A 24,420-nucleotide genomic window follows, 5' to 3' on the forward strand; every position below is an offset into this window, starting at 1 on the left:
AACTAAAGCATATAGTGGAAAAAACAGCTCTCCAATACTTCTAAATTTAAAGTGACTTCAGATCTAGCCCATTTTCAGAGCAGGAAAGTGAGGACACATGAAAATGGACTCCTAGAGGTTGCTTTTATTTCCCACTCACACTTTTTCCACCTCTTGGTGATGGGCAGTATATCTGCACCAACAAAAGGTGAAACTCCACATGTGGGATCTCAGTCCTGCAGAGTACAGGCATCAAATACAAACGTCCTCATTCCTGTATCCCCGCTAAGCAAGAGCAGTAACACTGCCAGTACCCTAAATGCTGTGAAAGGGGGTTCAAGGGGGGGTGGGGGGAGCAAGTTTTCGTAGCAAAGGGTGATTTAGCTTCAAGTTATGTTTCACGAAATAGTGCACTGTCTTAATATGCAATTTTTAAAAAGTTTTTCTTTTAAACTAGAACAAGCACAGAGGAAGTTGTGTTCAGTTTTAACAATTAGATTTCTAAAGCTGTTACAGCTGAAAATTAAGTCTTTGCTGGAAACACTTTTCCTTCCTACCCCTCCAATTTTGCCATTGTTCATGAAAACTTTAAATGAGTTACTTCTTACCAGTTCAGTCCAAATACTGTTTAAACATTTATACTGATTTTTCTTCACCCCCCTCCTCAGGATGACTCAGTGGTATCAGCTACAGCAACTTGATTCCAAGTTTTTGGAGCAGGTTCACCAGCTATACGATGACAGCTTTCCTATGGAAATCAGGCAGTACCTGGCACAGTGGCTGGAAAACCAGGATTGGTAAGCACAGAAACCGGCCTTCACATTGTGTGATAAGTGATGTTCTCATATATGCAGTTACAGGCTGTGGAAGAATACTGGGCAAGCAAGCTGTAGGTGAACCTCTGCTGGCTGAATGCTTCAGTAGCTGTGTGGGTGCTATAGTCTGTGTTCCTGCTCCTCTCCAGGGCTTTCTGGAGAGTAACAAGCGTACCATCTCATATTTCCCTCGATTGCTCTGTAATGACAGTGGTTGTTCTAAGACCAATCCATTACTACCTTGGCAGCTCAGTCTCTCGCTGTTTGCAAACTCTGAAGTTTGCCAAGATTTCTATGGAGTGTCTTTTAGAAGACTGGTGCAACGTGCACATGCATCAGGTTCACTTTTAGCTTCTTGATGTGCATGGAATCAGTAAATGAAGTTGCACAGAGTGTGCCTAGAATAATACAGAGAAAAATATTTATCTGTCAAGGAAAGTAAAGTCAAAGTTGAGAGAATGAACCTGGCTTATGTTTGAAGGAAATTCTTACTGCTTGCCTATACTACAGCTGAAGTTAGGGATGTACTCCTGTGTGCATGTCCTGAATCCTGTATTCAAAGTGTATTTAATACAAGCATGCCTTAAATTATTCTAGGGAACATGCAGCCAACAACGTATCTTTTGCTACGGTGTTATTCCATGACCTGCTGTCACAGCTCGATGATCAGTTTAGTAGATTCTTGATAGAAAACAACTTTTTGCTGCAACACAACATAAGGAAAAGCAAACGTAATCTTCAGGTATGGCTGGGGTATATAATCCTATACATTTGCTTGAATTGCTTTAGTAGTGCAATCGGATGCCCAACTACCTTGTTGTGAGGGATTTTTCACTGAGAATGTGTGCAAATCCTAATTGAAAAGCCAGAATTCAGATGTTGCTCCATTTCATTTTTAATTAGCTACAGTTAGATAGTTACAGTTTAATTACCAGTACAGTTTTGGTTTCTGAGAACTCTAGAAGAAAGTTATAGTTTGTAAGGTATGTACTATATGTATTTGGAGCACGTACTCGAATGTAGTTTCACTTACCCCACCCCTTCCCCAGCCAGTTTCCTCGGTGTCCTAAGCAGCTCCTGATGCAGAAGAAACACAGGGAAATAAATCCTTCCTATATAACTGCAGAATTACAGTTCATAGCAAAGGACTTATTAGATAGCACTTCTGTTCATTTTACTGTACCAACAAAGAAAAGGGCCAAAGCAATTTGTAGTTAGTGGCAGTGCAGAACATATCCTTAGTGGACTTGACTTTTGTTAGGTCAGTCCTCCCCTCCTCCCTGTAGGGCTCTATGCCAGAGGATCTTCCATAGAGTCACCTTCTTCTCCACAGTCTATTTGCCGCACACCTAGCTTCTCACTACTAGTCAGTAACGAGGGGAGTGTTTTCTGAGGAGAGCAGAACATGACCAGGCTGTACCTATCTGATGGTAACTATAGATCAGCAATGAAAGGTCAGGAAGAGTGGTGCAGGACAGCACATTCCTGGGCAGAGTAAGGCAGCGTTTCTACTTCATATGCATGTAAAACAATAACGTTGACTTTGTATCCAGCCTTGCCTGTGTGTTCATAAGTGGCAGCTAACATGCCTGCTTTACAACACCGAGCAAGAGCTGTACCTGTCAAACAAGGACAACCACCCTTCAAAACCAGCAGTTGTACTTCAAAGGTGTGGGAGGGTTGCTCTCGAGAGAAGATGAGCACTCTCTGGGACTGTAGGATAGTATCTCACTTCTCCCAGTAATGTCTCTGACCCTGTCCTGTTTTGTGCAGAGTCCCACCTCCTCATACACTAACGAACTAAAATAGACACTCGTTCTTGGAGGTGGTTGTAGCCATCGCGCTCTCTGTAGTCTCAGAGCATGCTGTGACCAGTGTGTGCCCCGAGGCTCGCACACAGTCACCCGCTAGTCTTTCTGCCAATCAGTTTACCGAGCGACAAAAGATAAGTATGACTGTCTCTTATGCCAGGATAACTTCCAAGAAGACCCAATACACATGGCAATGATCATCTACAACTGTCTGAAAGAAGAGAGGAAAATACTGAACAGCGCCCAGTTGTCAAATCAGGTAACTTAGTCTTGGAATGTTTACTGCAGTTGTATCTACCCCTTCCTATTATTTGGGACAGAGGGAGTGGAAGAAGACTGAAAGAGGAAACAGGCTGTCCTCTCTCTCTGCCCCACATCATGTTTTTTTTAAAGATGGAAAATTGAACACCAATATGTACCCGTTGGACAGTGTGGCTTGTTTGTGCTATATGAGGCATTTAGAGGGGAAGCGGCCAGGAAATATTTTTTTTATTCCTCAAGTGATGTAAAAGCTATGCTTTTTTTAATGCTTCTGTAGTATAGCCCGATGTGCTCGTTGAATTTTATTACGGTTTAATAATTAAGTGCTTGCCTTATTTCTCCAAGAATATCTTAGCTTTTTTCTTCTGCATTTTACTCCTGAATTTACTCTATATTGAGCCGCTGCATCATGGTGCTTCCTTGGACTGTCTCTGGGAAAGTGGTGCATCATTCTCCTTCCCAATTATCTCCAAGTATTTCTTTCCATTTTTATTTTTAAATGAAGCCCATTTTCTTTCCTCTGAACCCTGGGTAAGGCCATGTTCTTCTCCCTAATATGTTCTCTGACTTTTCATCTTTTTGTTTGGTTTGTTTTTTTTTTTTTTTTTATTGGCAAGGAGAACTGATTTGCAATAAAAGAAATTCTGCAATTGGGAAAAGCATGCAAACTACATAGTCAGATGTACTTGCGTACTACTTACTACAACTACATACTACTTATGTAGTAATAAAGTGATGAGTGACCAAGCATATTAAGTTTGATACTGAAATACTTCCTTCAGAGCAAGGTTTTGAATGTGTGTTGTAGAGAATGGGAAGAGCACTCAGATACAGTCTTTCAACAAGGCGCCTAATGCAACTGTGTCCAAAACCAGCTCCTTTCAAAGTGTGACTGACAAAGCCATTCCCCGGAACCCTGTAGCTGCAGCGCAGCTGTTCAGTTTCTGTTCTGGTACATGATGTAAAGCACACAGAACTGCCTTTCCAGCATGCAATGTATTTAGGTCATCAAAAAAGGAATTAAGTCCTCCTGTACTTACAGTTGGTACTGGGTACAACACCATGCCCTACCTCTGCTTTCTGGTAAATGTTCTCATTTCCCAGAGCTGAGAAGACAAAATGCAGAGCAAGCACAATTCTAAACATTATAAAAGCCAAAGGAGAATCACAAGTGTTAGAGTATGCTCTGTTTGCCTTAACAATCTGATTTAAATCTGTGATGGGGGACCTTTGCCAGTTTGCAAAAGTAAATATTTTCGATGATCTTAGCTTGAGTTGAAGCGTTAGTCAGAGCAACAACGTGTGCCTGACTGTCCCACATTGGAGGAACGGCAAGTTTCTAACACCAATAGTACTGCAAATGTGTGCAGCAAGAAATCTTGTCTTTCAAATTATTGCAGCTCTCCCTGAGTGATGTCGTGCAATAAGCTTCCTGAATGACACTGGAGTCAGCTTTCAAACAAAACGATACGGACATCTAAGATGTGCTTGAATGCCCTGTAGGAAAGGAATTGCATACCAGGTTACCCCATTTGCCTGCATGCAGACCTATCTTGTTCTTGCTCTTAGCCGGTTTCTCCCCATGTCCTGTATGGATGAATTGAACATTTAATGCAGATGTCATCCAATGTTCAGGGTTGCTGATTTCTTGAAATATGTTTACAAGGTAGATGAAAATAAGCAAACAGAAGAATGGGTTTGTGCAAAGAGAAAACAGAATGTTCATAGCTTTATATTGCCATGGTGAAAAAAAACCACAGCATCACCACACAACAGGCATTTTTAATCCTTAGTTTGTTTCTTGCAAATTCACTTTAACTTGATTGTATATTATAAAACCTTAGTGTGATTTATTAGAACAAGCCATGCTTCATCAAGCTGTTTGCCAACAAGAGCCACTAACTTACATTAATGAAAAAAATAACATCAAGTATGTGTCACTCCAGTTTGACTTCTGTTGTTGTTCTGCTTGCCTCCCTCAGATGGAAGTGGGGAGCATACAGAACACTGTGATTGGGATGCTGGACAAACAGAAGGAGCTTGATGCAAAAGTTAAGGCTGTAAAAAACAGTGTTATAGTAAGTATAGTGTAACTATTTAAAAGTGGTGGTTGTTGATTCATACATGTTGAAAAGCTTTCAGTAAATAAAATAAGACTGGCTAAAATGACAAGTAAAAATAAGATAATGGTTTGGTTTTAAACTCTATCACACTGACTTTTTGAAAATAGGAAGTAATTATTTGTCGGTAGCACCGTAATACAGATTGGGATTTGACTGGTTTAACAGGATCAAGTTGCTTTTGCTTGAGTTTCAGCAAAAACGGTTTACTCATCTGAAATACTGGCAACTGAGGAAAAACTCTTAAGAAATCACATACTGACCATTTTGTTGTTATCTAGAATATAGATTTTCAGTTAGCATGTAGATGTTACTTGTCTTAAATACTGTCATGACAGAAAGCTTTTCTTCAAGCGATAACCAAGAATTCGAAAGCTTGTTTAAAGTGCTGTATGCTGTTCCAGGTTTTTCCACTGTAGCCTAGGTTTTCCTGAATTCTGTGAAGTTACCTGGCTAAAACAATGACAGCTTTTACATATTTTGTTGTTAAGAGATTTTAGTTAGCTGAGAAGAGGAAGGGAGGGTGAACAAGAGATGATTAAGTTCAGGGATATTTCCTGTTGGGGAGTTCCAGAAAAAGGCATTGCTGTAAAACTGGACTTCATATCTGTAAGTGGCTGGTGCCACGCAGTTCCTAATCTGGTGTCTTGCATTATGTGAAAGTATTGAATAATTGTGTCCACTTTCATTTGTGCTTTATAGGATGTGGAGCAAGACATCAAGACATTAGAGGATATGCAAGATGAGTATGACTTTAAATGTAAAACCTTGCAGAACAGAGGTGAGTAATTCATCAAGAACATACCCTATTGCCTGTAGTTTGTAAGAGTGAACTCCGCTGTCTTACATCAGGAAACTAAACCTAACGATATGTAGACAAACTTACTAATAGTGTCCCTCCTTTATTGCTTCTGCTTTATGCCAAAACCTAAATTCCTGAAAATACATCCTCTGCATGTGTCTGTTCTTACAGGAAGAAAGAAAGAGAGCCTGTTTGTTAACACAGCATTCCTTTGTCCTTTACATCCCTTTGCTACTAGAAGTAGCAAACTCTATAGACTCTGATCATTCAACTATACATGTAAATAGTTAATTTTATGCTTCTCTTTGCCATCTTGTATTTCACAAATGCCTTCCCTGCCTCGAGTTTTAGGCCCTTGTGTACTGAGGGAAGGACATGCAGCTGTAGTCCACAATGGCTTCATTATATAGATCTGTCTCCCTAACTTTGTTCTAGAAAAGGCTTCAGTTTCCAACACAACTCGGCAGTTGACTGTCCCTCACAAGAGGGACATGTTCAGAAGATGTTAAGGGGAGCACTGAGCCACAGTCTTGCTCTTTGTGCGCGGGAGCAGGTAGCACTTCCGTGAGGCAGATGGGAAGCTCTAACTTAAGGTCAGTAGGCAGCAGAGGTAGTACCTGGGGTGACTATATCGGATCTGTCAGCCTGGGCTACCCTCAGGAGGCTGTACACATCCCTTGAAATAACAGTTAACTTCTGTTGCCAAGTTGAGCAATACAAGTTATTCATCGGAAGTCAGCATGAGAACAAATTGCTTTATGTTTATCTTTACACAATATAATCACTATTTTAAATCAAATTCTTGCTCCAAAAAGCAAGCAAACTCATGTCTTAATTCTTAACTGAGATAGAGGCTTTTCCTTAGTGCTTTAAGTGCAGACTCTGCCCTTTAAGAAGCGGGGGGAAAAAAAAAATCACAAAAAAGTCTAGGAGGCAGTAAATATTTCCTCCCTTAAAGTTTAAAGATATACTTCACTTGACATTAGCCAGGCAGGTCCCGCCTGTGCTTCCCTGTTCTCACAGGGGCATGACTTGTTGCACTGCTTCAGCCTGACCTTCACAGTTTCAACGTTTTTTTACAGAGCATGAGTCCAACAGTGTGTCACAGGAGGAATATAAGAAAGAACAGATGAATCTTAACAAGATGTTTTTATCACTTGACCTCAAGAGAAAGGTAGCACTTGTTTTCTTTCAGGATGCAACAACACTTCATTTTGAACACGCTTGTTTTCATTGAGTTGACATAACAAGTTGTATAAAAGAAAACTTTTCTACTACTATCAGTTGAACTAAGATTTCATTCTTTTAATCCTGACCAAATATCTAAAACCTCTGTAAGCAATTTTCTTCTAGCAACCTTTATCAAACTCTGTCAGAAAAAGCTAAAAGAATAGTGAGAGGGAGAGTTACCATGTCAATAGTCACATTCTCGAGGAAAGACTGATTAAAAAAATTGCAGCTATATTAGAGTGAAATGCACTCACTCTTGTTTCAGTGCTCAGACCTACAGCCAGCACTGGGTTAGCCCAGATATACACATGGGACACGTAAATGTGAGACTCTGGCTCTTTAGAATTCAGCAACACTGAACATGCATTGGTTCTCCACTTAACCTAGCAAATACTCCAGCTATAAAGAAGCAGGTCTTTTAGTCTATCAACAGAGGAAGTTTCCTGTTACTTTGAGGCCCTTGCAGAGTCTTGCAAGACAAATAGCATTAGCTAAAACAGTACTTAGTTTTCTTGTATAAAGTATTTTTCATAAACAGTAATTTAATATTCTCTATAGGAAGTGGTGAACAAGATAATACAGCTGCTGAACACCACAGAGCACACACAGAGTGCTCTTATTAATGAGGAGCTGGTGGAGTGGAAACACAGGCAACAGACTGCATGTATTGGTGGCCCACCCAATGCCTGCCTTGACCAGCTACAGAACTGGTAGGTTTCCAGTCAAGGACTGCATTGGCCAGGAACTTAAAGTGTGTTATGAAGGAACACCAGATCTGTGAAATATATTGATTATTTATATTATGCATTTTCATTCTGTCACAGCATAACTACATTTCATTGATTTTAATATCTCACCACATTTCCAATTAGCAAGAAGTGTTCCCTGTGCACTGCCTAGTCCTTAGGGACAGTCACCTGGCTGGTGTCTCAGCATTATTACAATACCAAAGCATGCTAAATGTAATAAGACTGTGTAATTATAGGTTCACTATTGTTGCTGAAAGTCTACAGCAAGTTCGTCAGCAGCTCAAAAAGCTTGAGGAACTGGAACAGAAGTTTACCTATGACCCTGATCCCATCACAAAAAATAAACAAGTTCTGCAGGACCGAACATACAGTCTATTCAAACAACTCATCCAGAGGTAACAGACAAGAAGGGTCTTTGTGTTTGCATGAATAAATGGATGGAGAGCACCTTTCCTTCTGTTCCCCCAATATTTCCTGCACTAACTTTGCATTTTCTGAGGTTTTTCCTAAGTTTATCACTGACATTAAGCTAAGCAACCATTTGAGATTTACCCTATTTAGGCTTTCCACAGGTTTAGGTCCATAGAAAGGTTTTGTGATCAATCATCATTTAAGTTAGGCAGGAGCTATGCTACCATATGCATTGATGACAGAATCAAACTTCTACTTTGTTAGTCTGTTTCTTGCTTTAAGCTTCAGCCCTGCAAAGTTCAAGTAAACAGAGGCAGGAAGACACCTGCACCAAGCTATGCCCAAGATAAATACACACTAGGTTCTCCAGCCCTTTGTCTCTGGATGCATCCTCTTTGTCTCCAGCATAGGGAGGCTAGTGCTATCCCCACACCAACTCTATGAGGCAAGTTACTGTAGCTAGTAGTTGCTCCACGTAAGATCATAGTCTCATTCTGTAAACATACAATAGACAAATTCATACTGCAGAACGCTTGAAACCAGCGGATAAGAGCAGGGACTTAGATACAGTAGGTAACACCTTGTATGGGGGGGCTAGAACCCAAAGTCTCCAGAGTCCCATTTAGATGTTTTGACCACTAATCTTCAATTGGAAAGTACAGGTACTTCTTTTCAATGAACTGAAGGCAACGAGGAAGAGCTGTATAAGTCCAGCTGCTGTTTAGTTATCTTGCCTGTGAGTATAGCGGAAGGAAGAAGTCTCTATGTTGGCTAGGACTTGGTAACAATAGAAATACTTCAGGATTTATGTCTACACAGCACAGTGCTACACAAAAGGTGCCTGAGACAGCAACAGTTTGGGGTGCATCAGAAAAGGTTAGCCTCAGGAGGGGTTTACTTCATGGGGTTAGCTATCCCTCATCACATCTCCAGCGAGCTTACCTAGCTCTTGGGCATGTGTTGTTACAAAGCACTGTCTTGCAGCACTGTAACCGTAAGAATTTAGCAAGCACTAGGAATGGCAAACAAAGCAACGCTTCTCAGATTATGCTATTACATCAAAGTGTTTACATGCTGTTTGATTTCAGGAAGTCTGAGGTAGCACTCTCCTTCCCCAAGCCATCAATGTATTTAGGAAAAGCCAAACCTTACGAAATCACTTCATCCTTGCAGTATTTCTAGACCCTTTGATACAAGTGAAAGAAACTGACACACAGACCTCTGTACAGAGTAAAACTGAATGAATAAAGTATACAGTACTACTGGTAAAATCACCATTCTTTTCAAATTCACTTTTTATGCAACTCATTATTCCTTAAAGATGACATTGATAAATCAGAATGCCTGTAATCTGTTCTTTCCATAGCTCCTTTGTGGTAGAGAGGCAGCCTTGCATGCCAACACATCCTCAGCGGCCATTAGTCCTGAAGACAGGAGTACAGTTTACTGTGAAGCTGAGGTATGTTTTTCCCTTCCCTGCTCTTGTTTTGTGGTAAGTTTTTCATGTCATTGGTTTCCTACAGCTGAGAGGATTGCACATCTTACACTGTAGCCTAAGTCCTGATGTCAGGAGAAGGAAAGTGCCATGTGATAGGGGGAATGTCTTCTAGCAAAGCTTAAGTTGCATTTAGCTTTTACCCTTTACCATAAGTGGGGGATATTGAGTGTATAAGAAACACAGCCAAACAGCAGGACAGACACAGGTAGACCACTTTGTCATGCAGAAGAGTATGTCATTTGCCCAGCTAGTTTCCTCTCTAAATCAGGACCTGGGATTGGTGTCTATAGACCTCGCTAATTTATCTTGTCACTGCAAATATGCCATCTTGTATGGAGCAAGTTTGGAACCTGTATGCGGCCCTGAGTTGTGCAGCTTGGATGTATACCCATGATAAATAGTGCAATAGAAGAGAACCTCTCTTTTGCAATATCAGTGATTTTAAAAAATTCTCTTTCCAGATTGCTGGTGAAGTTGCAGGAATTGAACTACAACTTGAAAGTGAAAGTTTTATTTGATAAGTACGTTGCAGTTTTCTCATCCCTCTGTGTTTGTGGTAAGCAGTCCCCGTGATCAGAAATCCAAAAGGCAGTCTTTTAAGTGTTGAGTTGGCCAGTAATAGGCTGATTCTCCATGGCAGCAGGTACATCCTTCCCTTTTTTGTACCCATGCCCTTGCTCTAAGTCTCTGCCATTAGAGACATATTGCAAAGTACAGAAGGCCTCAGCACTTGCTTTAAGGGCAGGGAAGGAGAGAAATGTAACAGGCTCTGCCAGATAACAATAGTGGCTGTAAGGTCATGAAGAGGGCCATGCTTTTAAGACAGCAGGTGGGTTGCTGTCTTCACATTCATGTCATTAAGGGGCATTCTGTTCTCTTGAAACAGCTCCAGGGTCCAGAAACTTGCATGGAATGGGGGAAAGGAAAAGAAATTTGTACATGGATGTGGGAGCTGAGGCTTTGAGAAGCGTACCAGATATAATGCCACTCAGTAGAATTCTGAGTGGTGGGAAAACCAATTTAAGTGATGCAGCAATTTATTAAACAAGTTGTATGGTTTGAAAGCAGAATGATAGTACTATATATTTTTTTCCTCAGGGCAAGAGTTAAAGCCTATGTAGTAAAAGAAAGAACTTTCTTTGATTATAAAGCCCCCCATAGCAAAATTTAAGCCTCAGTAAAAGATAGCCAGCATAGCACAATATTTTGACTGCTTGAACCAATTGCCTCCTCTTTTGCATAAAAGATTCCACAAAAGCACTTTGCCAGTTCTCAGTCAGCTACTAAAACAAAACACCCACATTTTCTGTGGCTGTGGCAGAGTCTTTAAAAGATTTTTGTCTTTTTTCATTGACAGAGATGTAAGTGAGAAGAACTCAGTCAAAGGGTAAGTGACATTACAGTTTGATATATTAATATCAGGTTCTTTGAATGAATTTCATACTTTTAATTTTTTTCCCCTCTCTTTGTGAAGGTTCAGGAAATTTAATATTTTGGGAACAAACACAAAAGTAATGAACATGGAAGAATCTACTAATGGAAGCCTAGCAGCAGAGTTCAGGCACTTGGTAGGGGATTTCTCTTTTTTATTGACACATCCGTTTAATTGCGTGGGTAGAGGGTGTGGCAGGAAGGAGAGAAATTGCTTTTGTTGTTGAAATCACTGTTTATTTTGTACAAGAGGAACTGTGAACATATCTCCTTTTTCTTTGTTCTTCCCTTTTTGAAACCTTTGGCCTGTTTCAATTGAAGCGCTATTGCTTTTATCACTGAAGTAGGGCCAGAAAGGCAAATGAGTATTTGCTGACATACACCCTATGTTGTAATGAGTTCTTTAGAGGAGAAAGACAGACAAGCCTAGAATGCTGTTTTGGGCCTTTCAGAGGAAGGCCCATAGGTAGGAGAGGTTTGAGTAGTCTGAAGAGCTTTGAAACTGGAAGAGGAAAATTGTCTAGTAGGGGGCAGCTACAAGAAATTCAGTGCCTTCAGCAGACTGTACAACACTTTTGATCTGCAGATTGTGAGATAAGTCAGATTGGTTTCATCATTACAACGGGAAAGGAAAAATGCAAGTCCTGAGCCAGTGAACATGGAATTCTTCCTTCCACCTTTCATTGTCCAGAACAGACACTGTCTGGGGTTTGTTGTCCAATTCAGAGGGGTGCTTCGATAAACCAGCATTTCGTCTGATCCTCCCTGATGTCACACTGCTTCTGTTCACATAAGGCCTCTTACATAAAGGCACTACATCATAAAGGTGCAATATCTATTTTCACAGATAAATGGTTTAGAAAAGAGTAGTAGTTTCCTGTGCTTTAATCCTTTGGCATCCACAGCTTAGAACCAAATAGAATCAGACACACTAGTGCAGCAAGTTTGTCTACAGTTGAGCATGCAAACGTTTGCATCCCCTGCAACTTTCATTTGTGGCTGAGATAAATGAGTGACGGGGTTTTTTGTTCCTTTGCAGCAACTGAAAGAACAGAAGAATGCAGGAAGCAGAACAAATGAGGTAAGCAGCACTAATCTTGTTTGTAAAGCTTTGTATAATACTAAAAAGGAATTGAAGCATTTAAGACAATGCTCTGCTCAGTGCCATGAAGAAGCACACAGGATAACAGATCCATAGGAGAGGAGTTCAGTGTTTGTAGACACTTCCTAGAAATGAGAACTAGTACCAGAATGGTGTCCCTCTGGACTCTCCCTCATTGATACCTAGCTTCAACAGGACTTTCTGTCAAGGATAGATTTTTCTGTGGCTTCTGGGTAGGAGCCAAAAAGAGTGCCTAGAGATTACTCATTCCAACAGGCAGCTTTCAGAAGTTAGGATTGCCACTTGACTTTCACTTGTAAACTGTTTCTGAAGTCCAGAGCAAGTAACCTTGGGCAGAAAAAAGTTCCGCCCCCAAGATAAACCCCTTACCTTCCCCCTAACCAATTTTCAGTTCCCCGAAGATTCTTTTTTATTTATTGTTTGTTTTTTTTTTCTTTAAAGGGTCCTCTCATTGTAACAGAAGAGCTTCACTCTCTGAGCTTTGAGACACAGTTATGCCAGCCTGGCTTGGTAGTAGACCTAGAGGTATGTCTTAGATGAAACAGAGATGGACTTCAATTCCTGTATGTCACTTTTTCTTTTTTTTTTTTTTTTTAAAGTAGTTAGGTATCAAACACAGAGTTATTCAAACTACCTGAATTACACTTCATGATATCTCTGTATATACATGTACAGTGAGAATGCTGTCAGATCTCTAGGTAAATAAGAGGATGTGATTTGCAAAGTATCTGATAACCAGCCCTGTGTTTTAAGCTGTGTACCAGTTTCCATTTATTTCAGAAGCAATATGCTATGAACTCTGTTACTATCAGTGCTATCATAACTGACACTAAATGGAAGTCTTTATCAGACAAAAATCACCTGAATCTTTCTAGTACTTCATCATACTGTCACTTTATTCCCTACATACACATTACAAGTGCAAGAGTTAAGACCATGCAAGCAAGGAATTATAGTGGAAGTGTTTGTAGGTAATATAGAGGACTGCAGCAGGGGTACAGGATAGCCTGACATGTTTCCTTTTGTGTCCCTTTCAGACTACATCCCTTCCCATTGTTGTGATCTCAAATGTGAGCCAGCTTCCAAGTGGATGGGCTTCTATCTTATGGTTCAACATGCTGTCTACTGATCCCAAGGTATTTGCAAAAAAAGAAATTAGCATAAATACTGTGTGATTTTCAAGCATTGTCTGTATACCAGTGGCTGCTGCATTTTCCAGTGCAGATGACTCAGTGAAGAGAGGCGCAGTAAAGTACTTGCCTGTCCTAAACACAGCAAAGTTTGAAACACATATAAGAATATTATACATTGTATTCAGTATATACAGTACACAGTGAGACACCAAATAATCATTCAAGAATTCAAATAGAGTGCACTTGCAAAATCTAGAATTTCTACCCACTGGGAGAAGAAGTGTCCAAGGCAAAGTCCCAGAGATTGCTTTTCCTGGTAAAGAGTGCCTGTCAGAATAGCAGCCTGCTATTCTACAGTCGTCTCAAGCCTGCATTCTGTTTTGGCAGTATGCTTTTGTAAATTCAAGTGGCATTCCAAAATTAATGTGGTTTTTTTTTTTACTGTAGACTGTATTTTTCCCTTCCATTTTAGAACTTGTCCTTCTTTCTGAATCCACCTTATGCAAAGTGGTCTAAACTTTCTGAAGTTCTGAGTTGGCAGTTTTCTTCTGTAACAAAGAGAGGACTTAATGCAGATCAACTGAGCATGCTGGGAGAGAAGCTACTTGGTATGGTCTGCTTCCATCACTTTAAACCTTTTAGCTCTACTGAACAAGCAGATAGCCTGTTTGAATTGAAGCTAATTCTACTTTCTTTTTTTTTCTGCGATCTATTTTAAGTTTTCATTTCATCTCACATCTCATCTTTTCCCCTTCATACAATATCACTTTATAGCAATGAGTTCTTTCCCATTTTTCAGTATGGTAGAGTTTGCAAGTGAAGGTCAAGTAATGAAAAAAAAAAAAAAAATCAGCAGTTCTAACTTAGGAGTTCAGTGCATTAGGGCAGTGCAGATTGGGGCTGAATCTGCCTTTTGAAGAGTTACTGAAATAACGCGTAGATTTAGTCAGTCTTAGAGGTTGCTGTTTTGAAGGCATGTTTTGGGGTTTTAATTTTAATCCATCGCCATTAATTCTTAACTTTATGCATGCCTTCAACTGCAGTGGGTGTTTACTCTATCTGCATAAGCATAGTTGCCATATCAAAGTACAAGCACTATGAAACTATTAAAGGATATCAAATTGAACATCTCCCAGATGAGAGTCCTTTGTAAAAGCCTAATCAGCCATGAGATCGGTTTTCCAAACTCCTTGTCAGTTTTCCTGATAGGCAGGGCACTTGACACAACTATTAAGTTTGGATAGTAGACTCTAGATAAAAATACTGTTGATTCAGTGTGTTCCACTAATCCTCAAGTTTCAGAAAGAGTTTTTATTTAAAGGGATTTGACATTAGCAGGTCTAAGTGGCAAGTACAGCGTGCCCATCTCTAATGTCCTTCCTCTAGTTTCCCCAAGTCATAAATCTGACAAAAAGCTTACTGATTTAATACATGACTTTCCAGAATTGTGCAAGGAGAGCAGTTTTTATTAGTCTCATTAACCATCATGAAGACAAAGTGACCGCTGACATATTTCTATGGTCAACTTACATTTCAGAACTTCAGAGATTCTTTGCCAAGCTCTGGTAACAGTAGGGATGCTATTTAAATCTTATCGCTACAGCTAAAAGTATTTCACTACAAAAAAGTCAGGTAGGTGAAACATTATATATTCAGGATCCCTTAGTACAAGGGGACATAGAACCTACTAACAGCGTGCCAGGACACAACTCACTTGCTGGTTTTGTGATGTGAAAGTTGACAGAATCTTGGTATCTAGCACTGGCAGCATCAGTAAAAAAAGCTCCCTAATACAATTTATTTTTAGAGAGGCGAGAGGAAAAGGCAGCATCTTTCTGACTTTATTGAAATCTGTAGCATGATCTGTAAAAGAAAGAATGTGGCTCCAAATATAGTCAGAGTCTGCAAAGCTTTAGCTACTATAGTCGCAGCATAGGATTATCTTTGTGGTTTTGATGTGGGTATGAAACGCTGTTGACATAAAAACAAGGCAGGGGGGAAACGATTGTAACAGGAATGAGATGAGTCTGTGGTGGGGGCAGACCTAGGAGTCAAGAGTTTTTGGGACAAAAGCCTACAATTCACCAAAATTAAGACAGGAAAGTGCTTAATCTCACAAAGATACAGGGTCTGCTGAGCTCTTGCAGAAAAGTTTAAGGGTTGCAATTTTGTTTTGCTAGAGAAGAGATGTGCAAGATTTCAGTCTCTTTCCTGGAAGCATTTTGAAACTGGCAAGTGTTAGGCACAGCACAGAAAGTGTCAGAATAAATTAGTTCCCATTGCACAAGGTCTGTTTAAATGCATTCAGTCATTCTCATGCAGTGAACTTCGCCAGAGGGGAATTTTGCAAGTTCTCTGCCCTAGCAATGAAAATACTGTAGTCTTGCAGTTCTTTTCTTTCTCAATCCAACAGCTTAGATTTGTAAACGTGCACTCAGAACTTGGTGCCAAGTACTTTCTTTTCAGTCTAAATAACTTATGGAACATGACTGAAGTCAATTTATTCTGTTCAGGACCAACAAGTGGAGGATCTCACGATGGCCTTATTCCTTGGACAAGATTCTGCAAGGTATGAACACAGTTTAAAAATTGAGATGGAAGAGGGAGCTTTGTCTTGGACGGTTTTTTTTTGTTGTTGGTTGGTTTTGGTTCCCCCTCCCCAGAGTGCTTGCTTTCTCTACAGTGTACCCTAATTATTCTAGGGCTTACATAGTTGTGGGGGGTTTTGGCAGTAAGGTTAAAGTAGCAGCAACAGGAAGAAAAAGGGCTTGTAATATCAAGGAGCAGATGATTTTGAGATGGTTTTTGAAAAAAGGATCCCTCAAGCACAGCATCTTCATTATTAATGCAATTGCTATTAATAGAGTAGTTCTCCATTTTAACTATTACAGAAAGTGTCAAAAAACCCCCAGCAAGATAAGCAATTCTTCTGTCATAGTGAAGGACATTTCCCAGACCCGGGGCAACTGGATTAGAGTGAGGATTAGAACAGGGCAGCCAAAAGGGTCAGCACGATGGCAGAAAGCCACATCATGATATTTCATAGCCCTGGCTGCTATGCAAGACAGCTAGGAGGACTCTTTGCACTTTCTTTGGCTTTAGACCCTAAACTGGTTTAGCTAAGCAGGGGATGAGAGCAGACAGGAGCAGATTTCAGGGGAAGAGCAAAGCTCTGGTGACCTACAAGCACTGAAATTCACTAGTACAGACGGCGTCTCACAAGGGTTTGAAGTCAGTCTGAGCAGTGTCTCTAAGCTGCCAGGTTGAAAGCCCTATGGGATGGTTTGGGAATAGTTTGAGTTGGAAGGAATCTTTAAAGGTCATCTCATCCAACCCCCCAAAATCCAAGAACTCCAATAAGGACAGTGCCTAGGCAGGAACCTAGAGCCTTTCCTCTGCTCTTGGGAAAAGCTGCACAAGAGGTGATGGATCATATGTTTGTGGGTACTGTAGGCATTTGTCACACTGCCTTTTGCCTTAAGATGCAGTGCATGTTTCATTCTGAGTAGTTTCTGTCCTTCTGGAATAGACAAACAAAGGGAGGGAAAAAATAAAAATCTTACATGAGATAATATGGGAGTGGTGGGAAAGAAGAAAAAGGGAGAACAGTTCAAGAACAAGTATGTGCCAGCAGGATTGAGAGTGTGCTTCCTCTCCACTTAACAAAATTTATGTTGCATTATCCCTATTCTTCCCCCTCCTCTGCTTTTTCATCTTCTGAATTTCAGGAAAATATAAATGATAAAAATTTCCCCTTCTGGCTGTGGATTGAGGGAATCCTGGAGCTTATTAAGAAACACCTCCTGTGTCTCTGGAATGATGGGTAAGACCTGAGTGAAGTTAACAAAGGTGTGGTCTGGTCTGCAACCAGAAAAAGTCTGAGGCAGCTGAATTCTAGTAGTGAGGAAGTCTCTAATGAGGCAGTTGCTTAAAGCAAAAGCGTCAGATGACCAAGCTGTGCCATTTAAGTTAGAGAGCAGGGCTTTGAAAGTTAGTGTTTTTTTTTTTTGTTTGGGGTTTGTTTTTTTTTTTGGCCTCTGCTCCCGATATAAGTAGGTTCTTTCCACAACCTAGGACAGAACCTCTTGTGTTTAACAGGGAAAACTAAAGTACAACCAAGTGTAAGTCATAAAGTGATCATGCATCTCAAAAAAACCAACCTACCCACAAGCAGACATTATTTGTGAGCCTCCCCTAGGTGGCAGCAGCCAGACTCTGAACTTCTGTAGCTGGAATATGCATCCAGAAAGTAGTCTTTACTTGATTTTTACTAGAGTATTATTAATTAGTAAGACTCTGCCAGATTGAAGACGAGTTCCATTTTCTCATTAATACTGATTTAGTAAATTTTTGATTCTAGTATTGCCAAGAGCTGGAACTGGAGTACTGTGTCCAGCTCTGGAGCCCTCAGCAAAGAAAAGACATGAACCAGGTCCAGAGGTGCAAGTTAAATCCTGAAGTCAAACCAGAGATTTAGTACTATTAGTTTTTCTTTTCTCAGGTGGCTTTATTGGATAGTCACAGATCTTTGTTTTCTAGAAAGGCAAAAAGGAAAACTGAAGGGAAAACTCTTTGCAAACAGCAACAATACTTGAATGGGAAAGAGCAATCTATAGTATTCATTAGGATAGAGACTCCCCTTGTATACAAATAATGGGTATTACAGCCTCAGGAACACTTGTCTTTCTTCATACTTGAGGAAGGGGAAGGCTAAAACACTATCATTATACCAGTACATTTGCTACCGAACAGATTTATTACCTAAAGCATGCCATTTAAAAAAAGAAATCGCCAAGAAACCCACAAAACCCCAAAAACTTGTAAAACAGGGTAGCTTACAGCACTTGAAATTTCTAAGCAAAATCATGAGTATTTAGTAATTTTTGTGCAAAAAGCACTTTCCCTACCTTTATGCACAGAAGGACAGTAGTAGTACTTTTTCAGTAGTACTCAAAACTTCGTTATTGATGGAGTATTTTGAGGAATAAGCAGCAGCGCAAAGAAATTCTGATCTTTTTAAAAAAGCAGTTAGGGTTTGACCAGGGTTATGCCCTAGTGCTGGCTCATACAACACCCGCCACAGTACCTATTCAGACCAATCCATTTCTCAAAATTCCAACACCAGCCTCCTTGCCTACACAATGACATTTGCTGTGCTTAGTGTATTTGAGGGGCTGAAGTCACACAAGCTTAACAGCTCACCTAGAAAGTGTGCACAAGGAATAAAACAAACCCTGCATCTGTATGATGCAATCTAGTAGCTGGCAAGCTTTGTTTCCATCAGCCAAAAAGGAGAAACAACTGTTCCTTAATATACTTTTGAAGTTAAAACTGCTAGCTGGGATCCAGCCACACTGCAGACATAAAACTTTACTTCTGCTTCCACAGCCCCATTTTGACAGTAAAAGACAATCTGTTTTATTCTGAGCTCAGAAAAATTACTGTATATGCCACCAGGCAAAAGGAAGAGTGCTGAGGGAAGCTGTGCTGATTCGTGGCTTCCACAGGGCAGCTCCAGTCTGCCAGTCCCACTGCTAACTTCCTAGCTGTTCCCAGGACAAAGCCACCTGTGCGGTTTTTACACGTACTTTAGCTTTTTAGTTTCCCCAACTAGCCCAGCACGGCTTAGGTTTTATGTTGAGGAGTAAACTCAGCTTTTTCTTTTCAACATTACAGCTGCATCATGGGTTTCATCAGTAAAGAGAAAGAGCGTGCTTTATTGAAAGACCAGAGTCCAGGAACATTTTTACTAAGATTCAGTGAAAGCAGCAGAGAGGGAGCAATCACCTTTACTTGGGTAGAAGGATCTCAAAACGGTAAGTCAGTAACAGAGAACATCTTTGTCTTCAAAATATAAGCTTACAGTAGAACAAAAAGTCTTTATGCTCTTTCACACTGAGAGCCAATACAATACACCACCCTAGCAGTTCCCACCCTCGCAAGTACCAGGCCACAAGCCATAGCAGACACACGCCTTACTTGGTGTAACTTATAAGCCACACAGTGATTGTTCAAAGGTTTTAACTGGGATTAATAACACTTTCCAGGTACTTCTGGCCTAGAAGTTTGTTGAGGACAAACTGCCTAAGCCACCTCCTCTGCCTTCCTAGGGTCTCTCTTAGCAAGACACCTTAGTACATACACACTCACATCTCCTTCCAAACCCTTACCACCTTCCTCGTGGGAGGTTTCTTTCCCAGGAAAAGTTCACCAGAGCCACATTCAGCCCTCTGTACTGTTGTTCTCTCCCATTACTTCACCTTGTGTACAACACCATTTTCTCAAACAGCTTTCTTTAACTCATGGTCCAACACATTTGTTTGTCACTTCTTTCCCACATTCTCCCCAAGTAAACCACATAGTCACTTACTTCATTTTCCTAACAGTCCTTCTTCCTCCCATGTCCAGCAGAAAGACAGATGGCTCTTCAGCTAACTAGGCTACTTCTTTCTCCCTCTTTCAAGAAAACCCAGAGACTTGAAAGCTGCAAAAAGCTCTTATCTCCTCTGTATCCAATCAGGATTCTTCCCTTGTCCTACTACTTAAATCAGCCCCAGCTGCTGGGATGCTGCAGCTGTTGACACTTCACTTGGGTGAGCCTGAGGCCTACAACAGCTAGAAGAGAAACTGCTGAATGTACTTGAATGACTTCTTTTCCTTTGCTGTCTTCATAGCTGAGGCATCAAAAAATTGAGCAAAGAAGAGTGATAGCATTTGGAGCATTTAGGGTGGTTTTATCTTTCTTTATGATTCATAATAGGTCCAAGTGTTTTATTAGGATCAAACTTCCTAACAGGCAATACAGTTTGAATGACATCATTTGGAAGAAGGTTGAAAAGGTGGTACAACTTTAATTGGTTAATGAAATACTACAGTTCATTTCCATGGACAGCTCACCCCAGCCATTCTGAATACAAAATACACCAAAAGCCGTCACTAGATGCTAGCCCCCCACCATATGCCTTCTTACCCCACAAAACAATTGTCCTTTCCCTTTGAAAGTCATTGAATATTTACCTGCAGCATAGTAGGTGTCATCCAGGTAAGCCTTTTGTTCACGTGATCTCTGAATTTGTGGAAGCAGCTGCAGCTTTTCTGGGCGGTTTTAGAAAAAAACTTCAAAACAACCTTCAAGAGTCGCTGTTTCATCTGCAGAGCCCCAGTTCCATTCAGTAGAACCGTACACCAAGAAGGAGCTCTCTGCTGTTACTTTCCCTGATATCATTCGCAACTACAAAGTGATGGCAGCTGAAAACATTCCTGAAAATCCACTGAGATTTCTGTACCCAGACATACCCAAAGACAATGCCTTTGGCAAATACTACTCCAGGCCTAAGGAGGGTAAGTGCTATAAAAGGCTCACACAGCATGGGTGTGGTGTTTGTTCTTGAGATGCTTGGGTGCTGTATGATTTCTGTGGCCTGGAAAGAAAGGGTGGCAGTTGGACTGAGTGTCTTGGCGGCCTAACCTGTGCTGGAGTGCTGCTCAGCTGAAAGGGGAGGACAGGCACCTGAGCTTTAGTAGGTCAAGAAAAGGTCTGTTTTTAAAGAGACACAACATGAGATATGGTCAGATCAAAAACTGAAAACATAAGTGTCGCTGATTCTCTAACCCAGCTTTCATGTGAGCCTGTGAGGTGTTTCAGAGATGTGGGTTCCTACTGACAGCTGGAACCGTGACTCTACCTGACTGTTACACAGGGCTGATCCAGACGCTGTGGGCCTGGCAGGAGGTGCTGATAGAGCTAGGTCAAACTTTAGGGGAGGTTTTGTTCTCCATTTTCTGTAGTGGAAAATGCGACTGAAAAATGGAATAAAGTAACCGTAGTTCTGTAAAATGCATGAAAGAGAGACTTGCACATTATCTGGGTCATAGGCTTTATTTTTGGTACAATAAAGATGGCAAGTGAAGTGAACTTGCTAAAAAAAAAAAAACCAAGCTTTTTTCTTTTTTTTCCTCTCCTTGAAGCACCAGAGCCTATGGATTTGGATGGTCCCAAGGGAAATGGCTACATCAAGACTGAGTTAATCTCTGTATCTGAAGTGTAAGTTTGCACTGAAATGGTGGATTTCTAGGACCTGATCATAACTTTTTAGCTGTAGTTCATATCGCTTCACAATATTTAAGGTGTAGGTGCTCCTGTCAAATCTTTCATTTCTTCTTGAGTATCTGACCCACCACATTCATGTGGTGCTGTGTCTGAAACACCATTTTTAGGCAAAAACCCTAGAGACATGCAGGTAGTTGTACTGGCAATTTACTGAAAAGAATAAAGACTTGTTGGACTTTGATTAGACTGTAGATCCCAGAGTAGTCCCAGTTTTCATTTAAGGCCATGCTGTCTTTGCAAAGCGTGGTGTATTTCTCACAGGCTAGGTCTTCTTCACGAGAAAGTGAATAGTGGCACTTCTGGACTCAGAGCCAGACACGGTAGCCTGGCTGTGCCTCACTTTACTGAAGGTTTGTCCCTGCTCTTCTCATTCTATTAGCCACCCTTCCAGGCTCCAGTCTCCAGAAAATCTGCTTCCCATGTCTCCTGAAGAGTTCGATGAGGTGGCTCTGATGGTGGGCCCAGCAGAGATTGATACTGTGGTATGTATCACAAACCAGCCTTGTGTGGGAGGGTTGAGCTGGAACCTGCCTTTTTTTCCTTTTTTTTTTTCTCCCTTCAAAAATAGATCAGACACTTAACAGAAGCTAACATTTCAGAACACTTCTCTTCAAATGCGCAGGAAAAGCTGGGAAGCCAGAGTTAGATTCATATTGCTATGAAAGGAGAGCAAAGCTTCCATTGTTTAGCTTGCAGGGAAGACAGGAGGGGTGGCCAGAGTAACGCTGCAGTCCTTCCTGTGGGGTCTGGGGTGGGAAGGGAAGCTAGGGCAGCTTGGAAGCATTGCCCTGCAGATGCCTGCCAGGTACTGCCTGTTGACAGAGCAGTGTCATCCTTTTAAGGTCTACTTCAGACAAATTAAAGCATGTTTATTTTGTGGGGTTTTTTTTCCTCCTGGTAGGTCAATCCTAAGATGTGAATCTGGTGCTATTTGGGGAAGACCTGGTTGTGCTCTGTGGTTAGCAAATACTAGACTATTAGGACTTTACTTGTCTTGTTTAATTGACGTGTACTTTTCTTGTTGCAGATGTGTTCAGCATATTCAACCTAAAGGTTGAGCTTTTTACTGCCGCATTAACGCAGCTGATCAGCTTACGCATCCCGCTCTGCAGTCAATGACTTGGTGACATGCTTCACTTCAATTCTTTGGTGTCTCAACCTGAAGGTCCAGTAGCAATTTTTAACTAACGGGAATATAAACACCAGCCTGCATAGCCTCCTTATGTGCACTCTTTTTGTTTAGAAGTTCTTTGTTAAAGAATTTCCAGTTAGCGAGATCCTGTGCCAGAGTGGAGGAAGAAAGGAGGAGAGGAATGAGAGGTCCTCAGCAAGAGTGATGGGAGAAACGTCCATTTTTTGTTTCTGGGAATTAGTTAAATTTAACATTTAGAACAGCTGGATGTACATAGAAGGCTTCAAAGGAAAGCTAGTTCTTTTGCAGAGGTTCTGTTCAGAAAGCTTGCAACTTCTGCTTAATTACTTCTGAAGAACTTTCACAGCTTTAAATTTTCATCTGCATCACAGAAAGGAGAAGAGAAACACTCTGCAGGTATATGCCACACTGAATCTATGCACTGCTGAAATTTGTCCTAGTTTTATCTGTTCTAAAGGCATGGCATACTGAGAGAACATGAACCAAAAAAACATTATCTGCATTTCATTTTTGCTTTGTTTCTTAGGCAAAGTCTTTTTGTGTAGGATGTTTAGCACAATCTTTCTCACAAAGAGCACTTAGGGCACCACCTTAAAGCTGCATTGGCACATGCTGAGCTTGCAAATCAATGTGTACAATAAAGACAAAAGCCTCTCCAGACGGCACTCGTGCTGTCTACCAGCACTATCGGACAAAAGGAGAACCTGCTCTTTAACAGTGCAAAAGGGGTTGGAGTGTGTTTTTACTCACTGTGCTTAATCTGCCAAGGTGAGATCTGGTCACTCATGTCTTTTACAATAACACATGCCCAATTTAGGTTATAACAGGTGGAATGGAACTTAATTTTTCACGCACTATGAACCAGGGCATTTATTTCACTGTTGAGCTGAACAGCTAGAAGACCCTCCAGGCTTTGGTAGGTGTTTTTGCAATCGGGGATGAGGTACAGGAAAGCGAGGAAGTTAAATGTGTACTGAGTGATGGCTGCATGATTAGTACTTGAAGGATGAAGTTGTGCTTCCACCAGAGGAGGAACAGATTTGTTTCTCAGCACATTTGAAGATAATTAACAACTCAGAGTTAAGAGGCCAGGTTGTCTAAAGCAGCTGGTCTCTGGGACTAAGGGCATTTATTAGTCCAGGCTGCTAACAAGCACGCAGCTGAGCAGAGGGACTGCAGAACCCTGATGCAGGATCGCATGTGTTCAGGTACAGGACCTGGGCAGCCAGCTCTAGGTGGCCCTGCTTGAGCAGGGGGGGGGTTGGACAAGATGACCTCCAGAAGCCCCTTCCAACCTCAGTCCATCTGTGAGACAGTTGCTGCTGCAGCCTCTCACCCCGCTGCTGCCCATTCCCAGGGCCTGGGAGCGCAGCAGCGGCCAGTGGGACTCAGATTGCAGAGCCACGTCTCTACCATCCAGAAATGCTAGATCAATCAGCTGCTGCTTAGGAAACAAATGACTGGTTCAATTTAGTGTGTTGTTCCCAGGAAAACTGATGTGCCTCCTGCAAAAGCCAGAGAGAAAGAAAATTTAAAGGACCTAGAGCACATAACGTATGTATTTAGATGGAAAACACTGCTAAACTGACTTATTTTTGGTTATGACTCTGGGTTACTGAGATTAACAGCGCTACAGAATATCACAACTGGTGACTCAATGCTTTTATCTTACATTAAGTAGCTGAATGTGTATCTGTGTTGTCATACAAAAATCAAATATTTGTTTCTTGAGCTACATCTGTTCCATATGCCACAGTTTGTTTTCATGTCCTTTATATTTCAATTTTATGAAAC

General features: G+C 41.0%; 1 protein-coding gene across 1 annotated transcript; it reads left to right on the forward strand.

Annotated features, from left to right (window-relative positions):
• The first annotated feature begins 647 nt into the window (after positions 1 to 647).
• Positions 648 to 23,366, forward strand: STAT1 (signal transducer and activator of transcription 1). Its single transcript, XM_086751398.1, has 23 exons — positions 648 to 776; positions 1,392 to 1,536; positions 2,766 to 2,864; positions 4,849 to 4,944; positions 5,689 to 5,767; positions 6,871 to 6,962; positions 7,577 to 7,728; positions 8,004 to 8,162; positions 9,545 to 9,637; positions 10,138 to 10,197; positions 11,034 to 11,063; positions 11,151 to 11,244; positions 12,147 to 12,188; positions 12,672 to 12,755; positions 13,268 to 13,366; positions 13,836 to 13,971; positions 15,877 to 15,932; positions 17,092 to 17,186; positions 19,040 to 19,179; positions 20,519 to 20,704; positions 21,332 to 21,407; positions 21,853 to 21,955; positions 22,501 to 23,366. Exons 1-23 carry the CDS (start codon positions 649 to 651, stop codon positions 22,522 to 22,524), a joined length of 2,268 nt encoding a protein of 755 aa, XP_086607524.1. The 5' UTR covers position 648; the 3' UTR covers positions 22,525 to 23,366.
• Positions 23,367 to 24,420: the final 1,054 nt, after the last annotated feature.

The sequence above is a fragment of the Chlamydotis macqueenii genome, chromosome 6 (genome assembly GCF_036417535.1).
Source record: "Chlamydotis macqueenii isolate bChlMac1 chromosome 6, bChlMac1.mat, whole genome shotgun sequence".
Classification (NCBI taxonomy): domain Eukaryota; kingdom Metazoa; phylum Chordata; class Aves; order Otidiformes; family Otididae; genus Chlamydotis; species Chlamydotis macqueenii.

Excerpts from the sequence above, each read along its gene's own strand:
- STAT1 (XM_086751398.1), top strand. The coding sequence starts at position 649 with ATGACTCAGTGGTATCAGCTACAGCAACTTGATTCCAAGTTTTTGGAG. Across the intron at positions 7,729-8,003 it reads CTTGACCAGCTACAGAACTG|GTTCACTATTGTTGCTGAAA; the intron begins GTAGGTTTCCAG and ends GTGTAATTATAG. Across the intron at positions 11,245-12,146 it reads CAGCAGAGTTCAGGCACTTG|CAACTGAAAGAACAGAAGAA; the intron begins GTAGGGGATTTC and ends GTTCCTTTGCAG.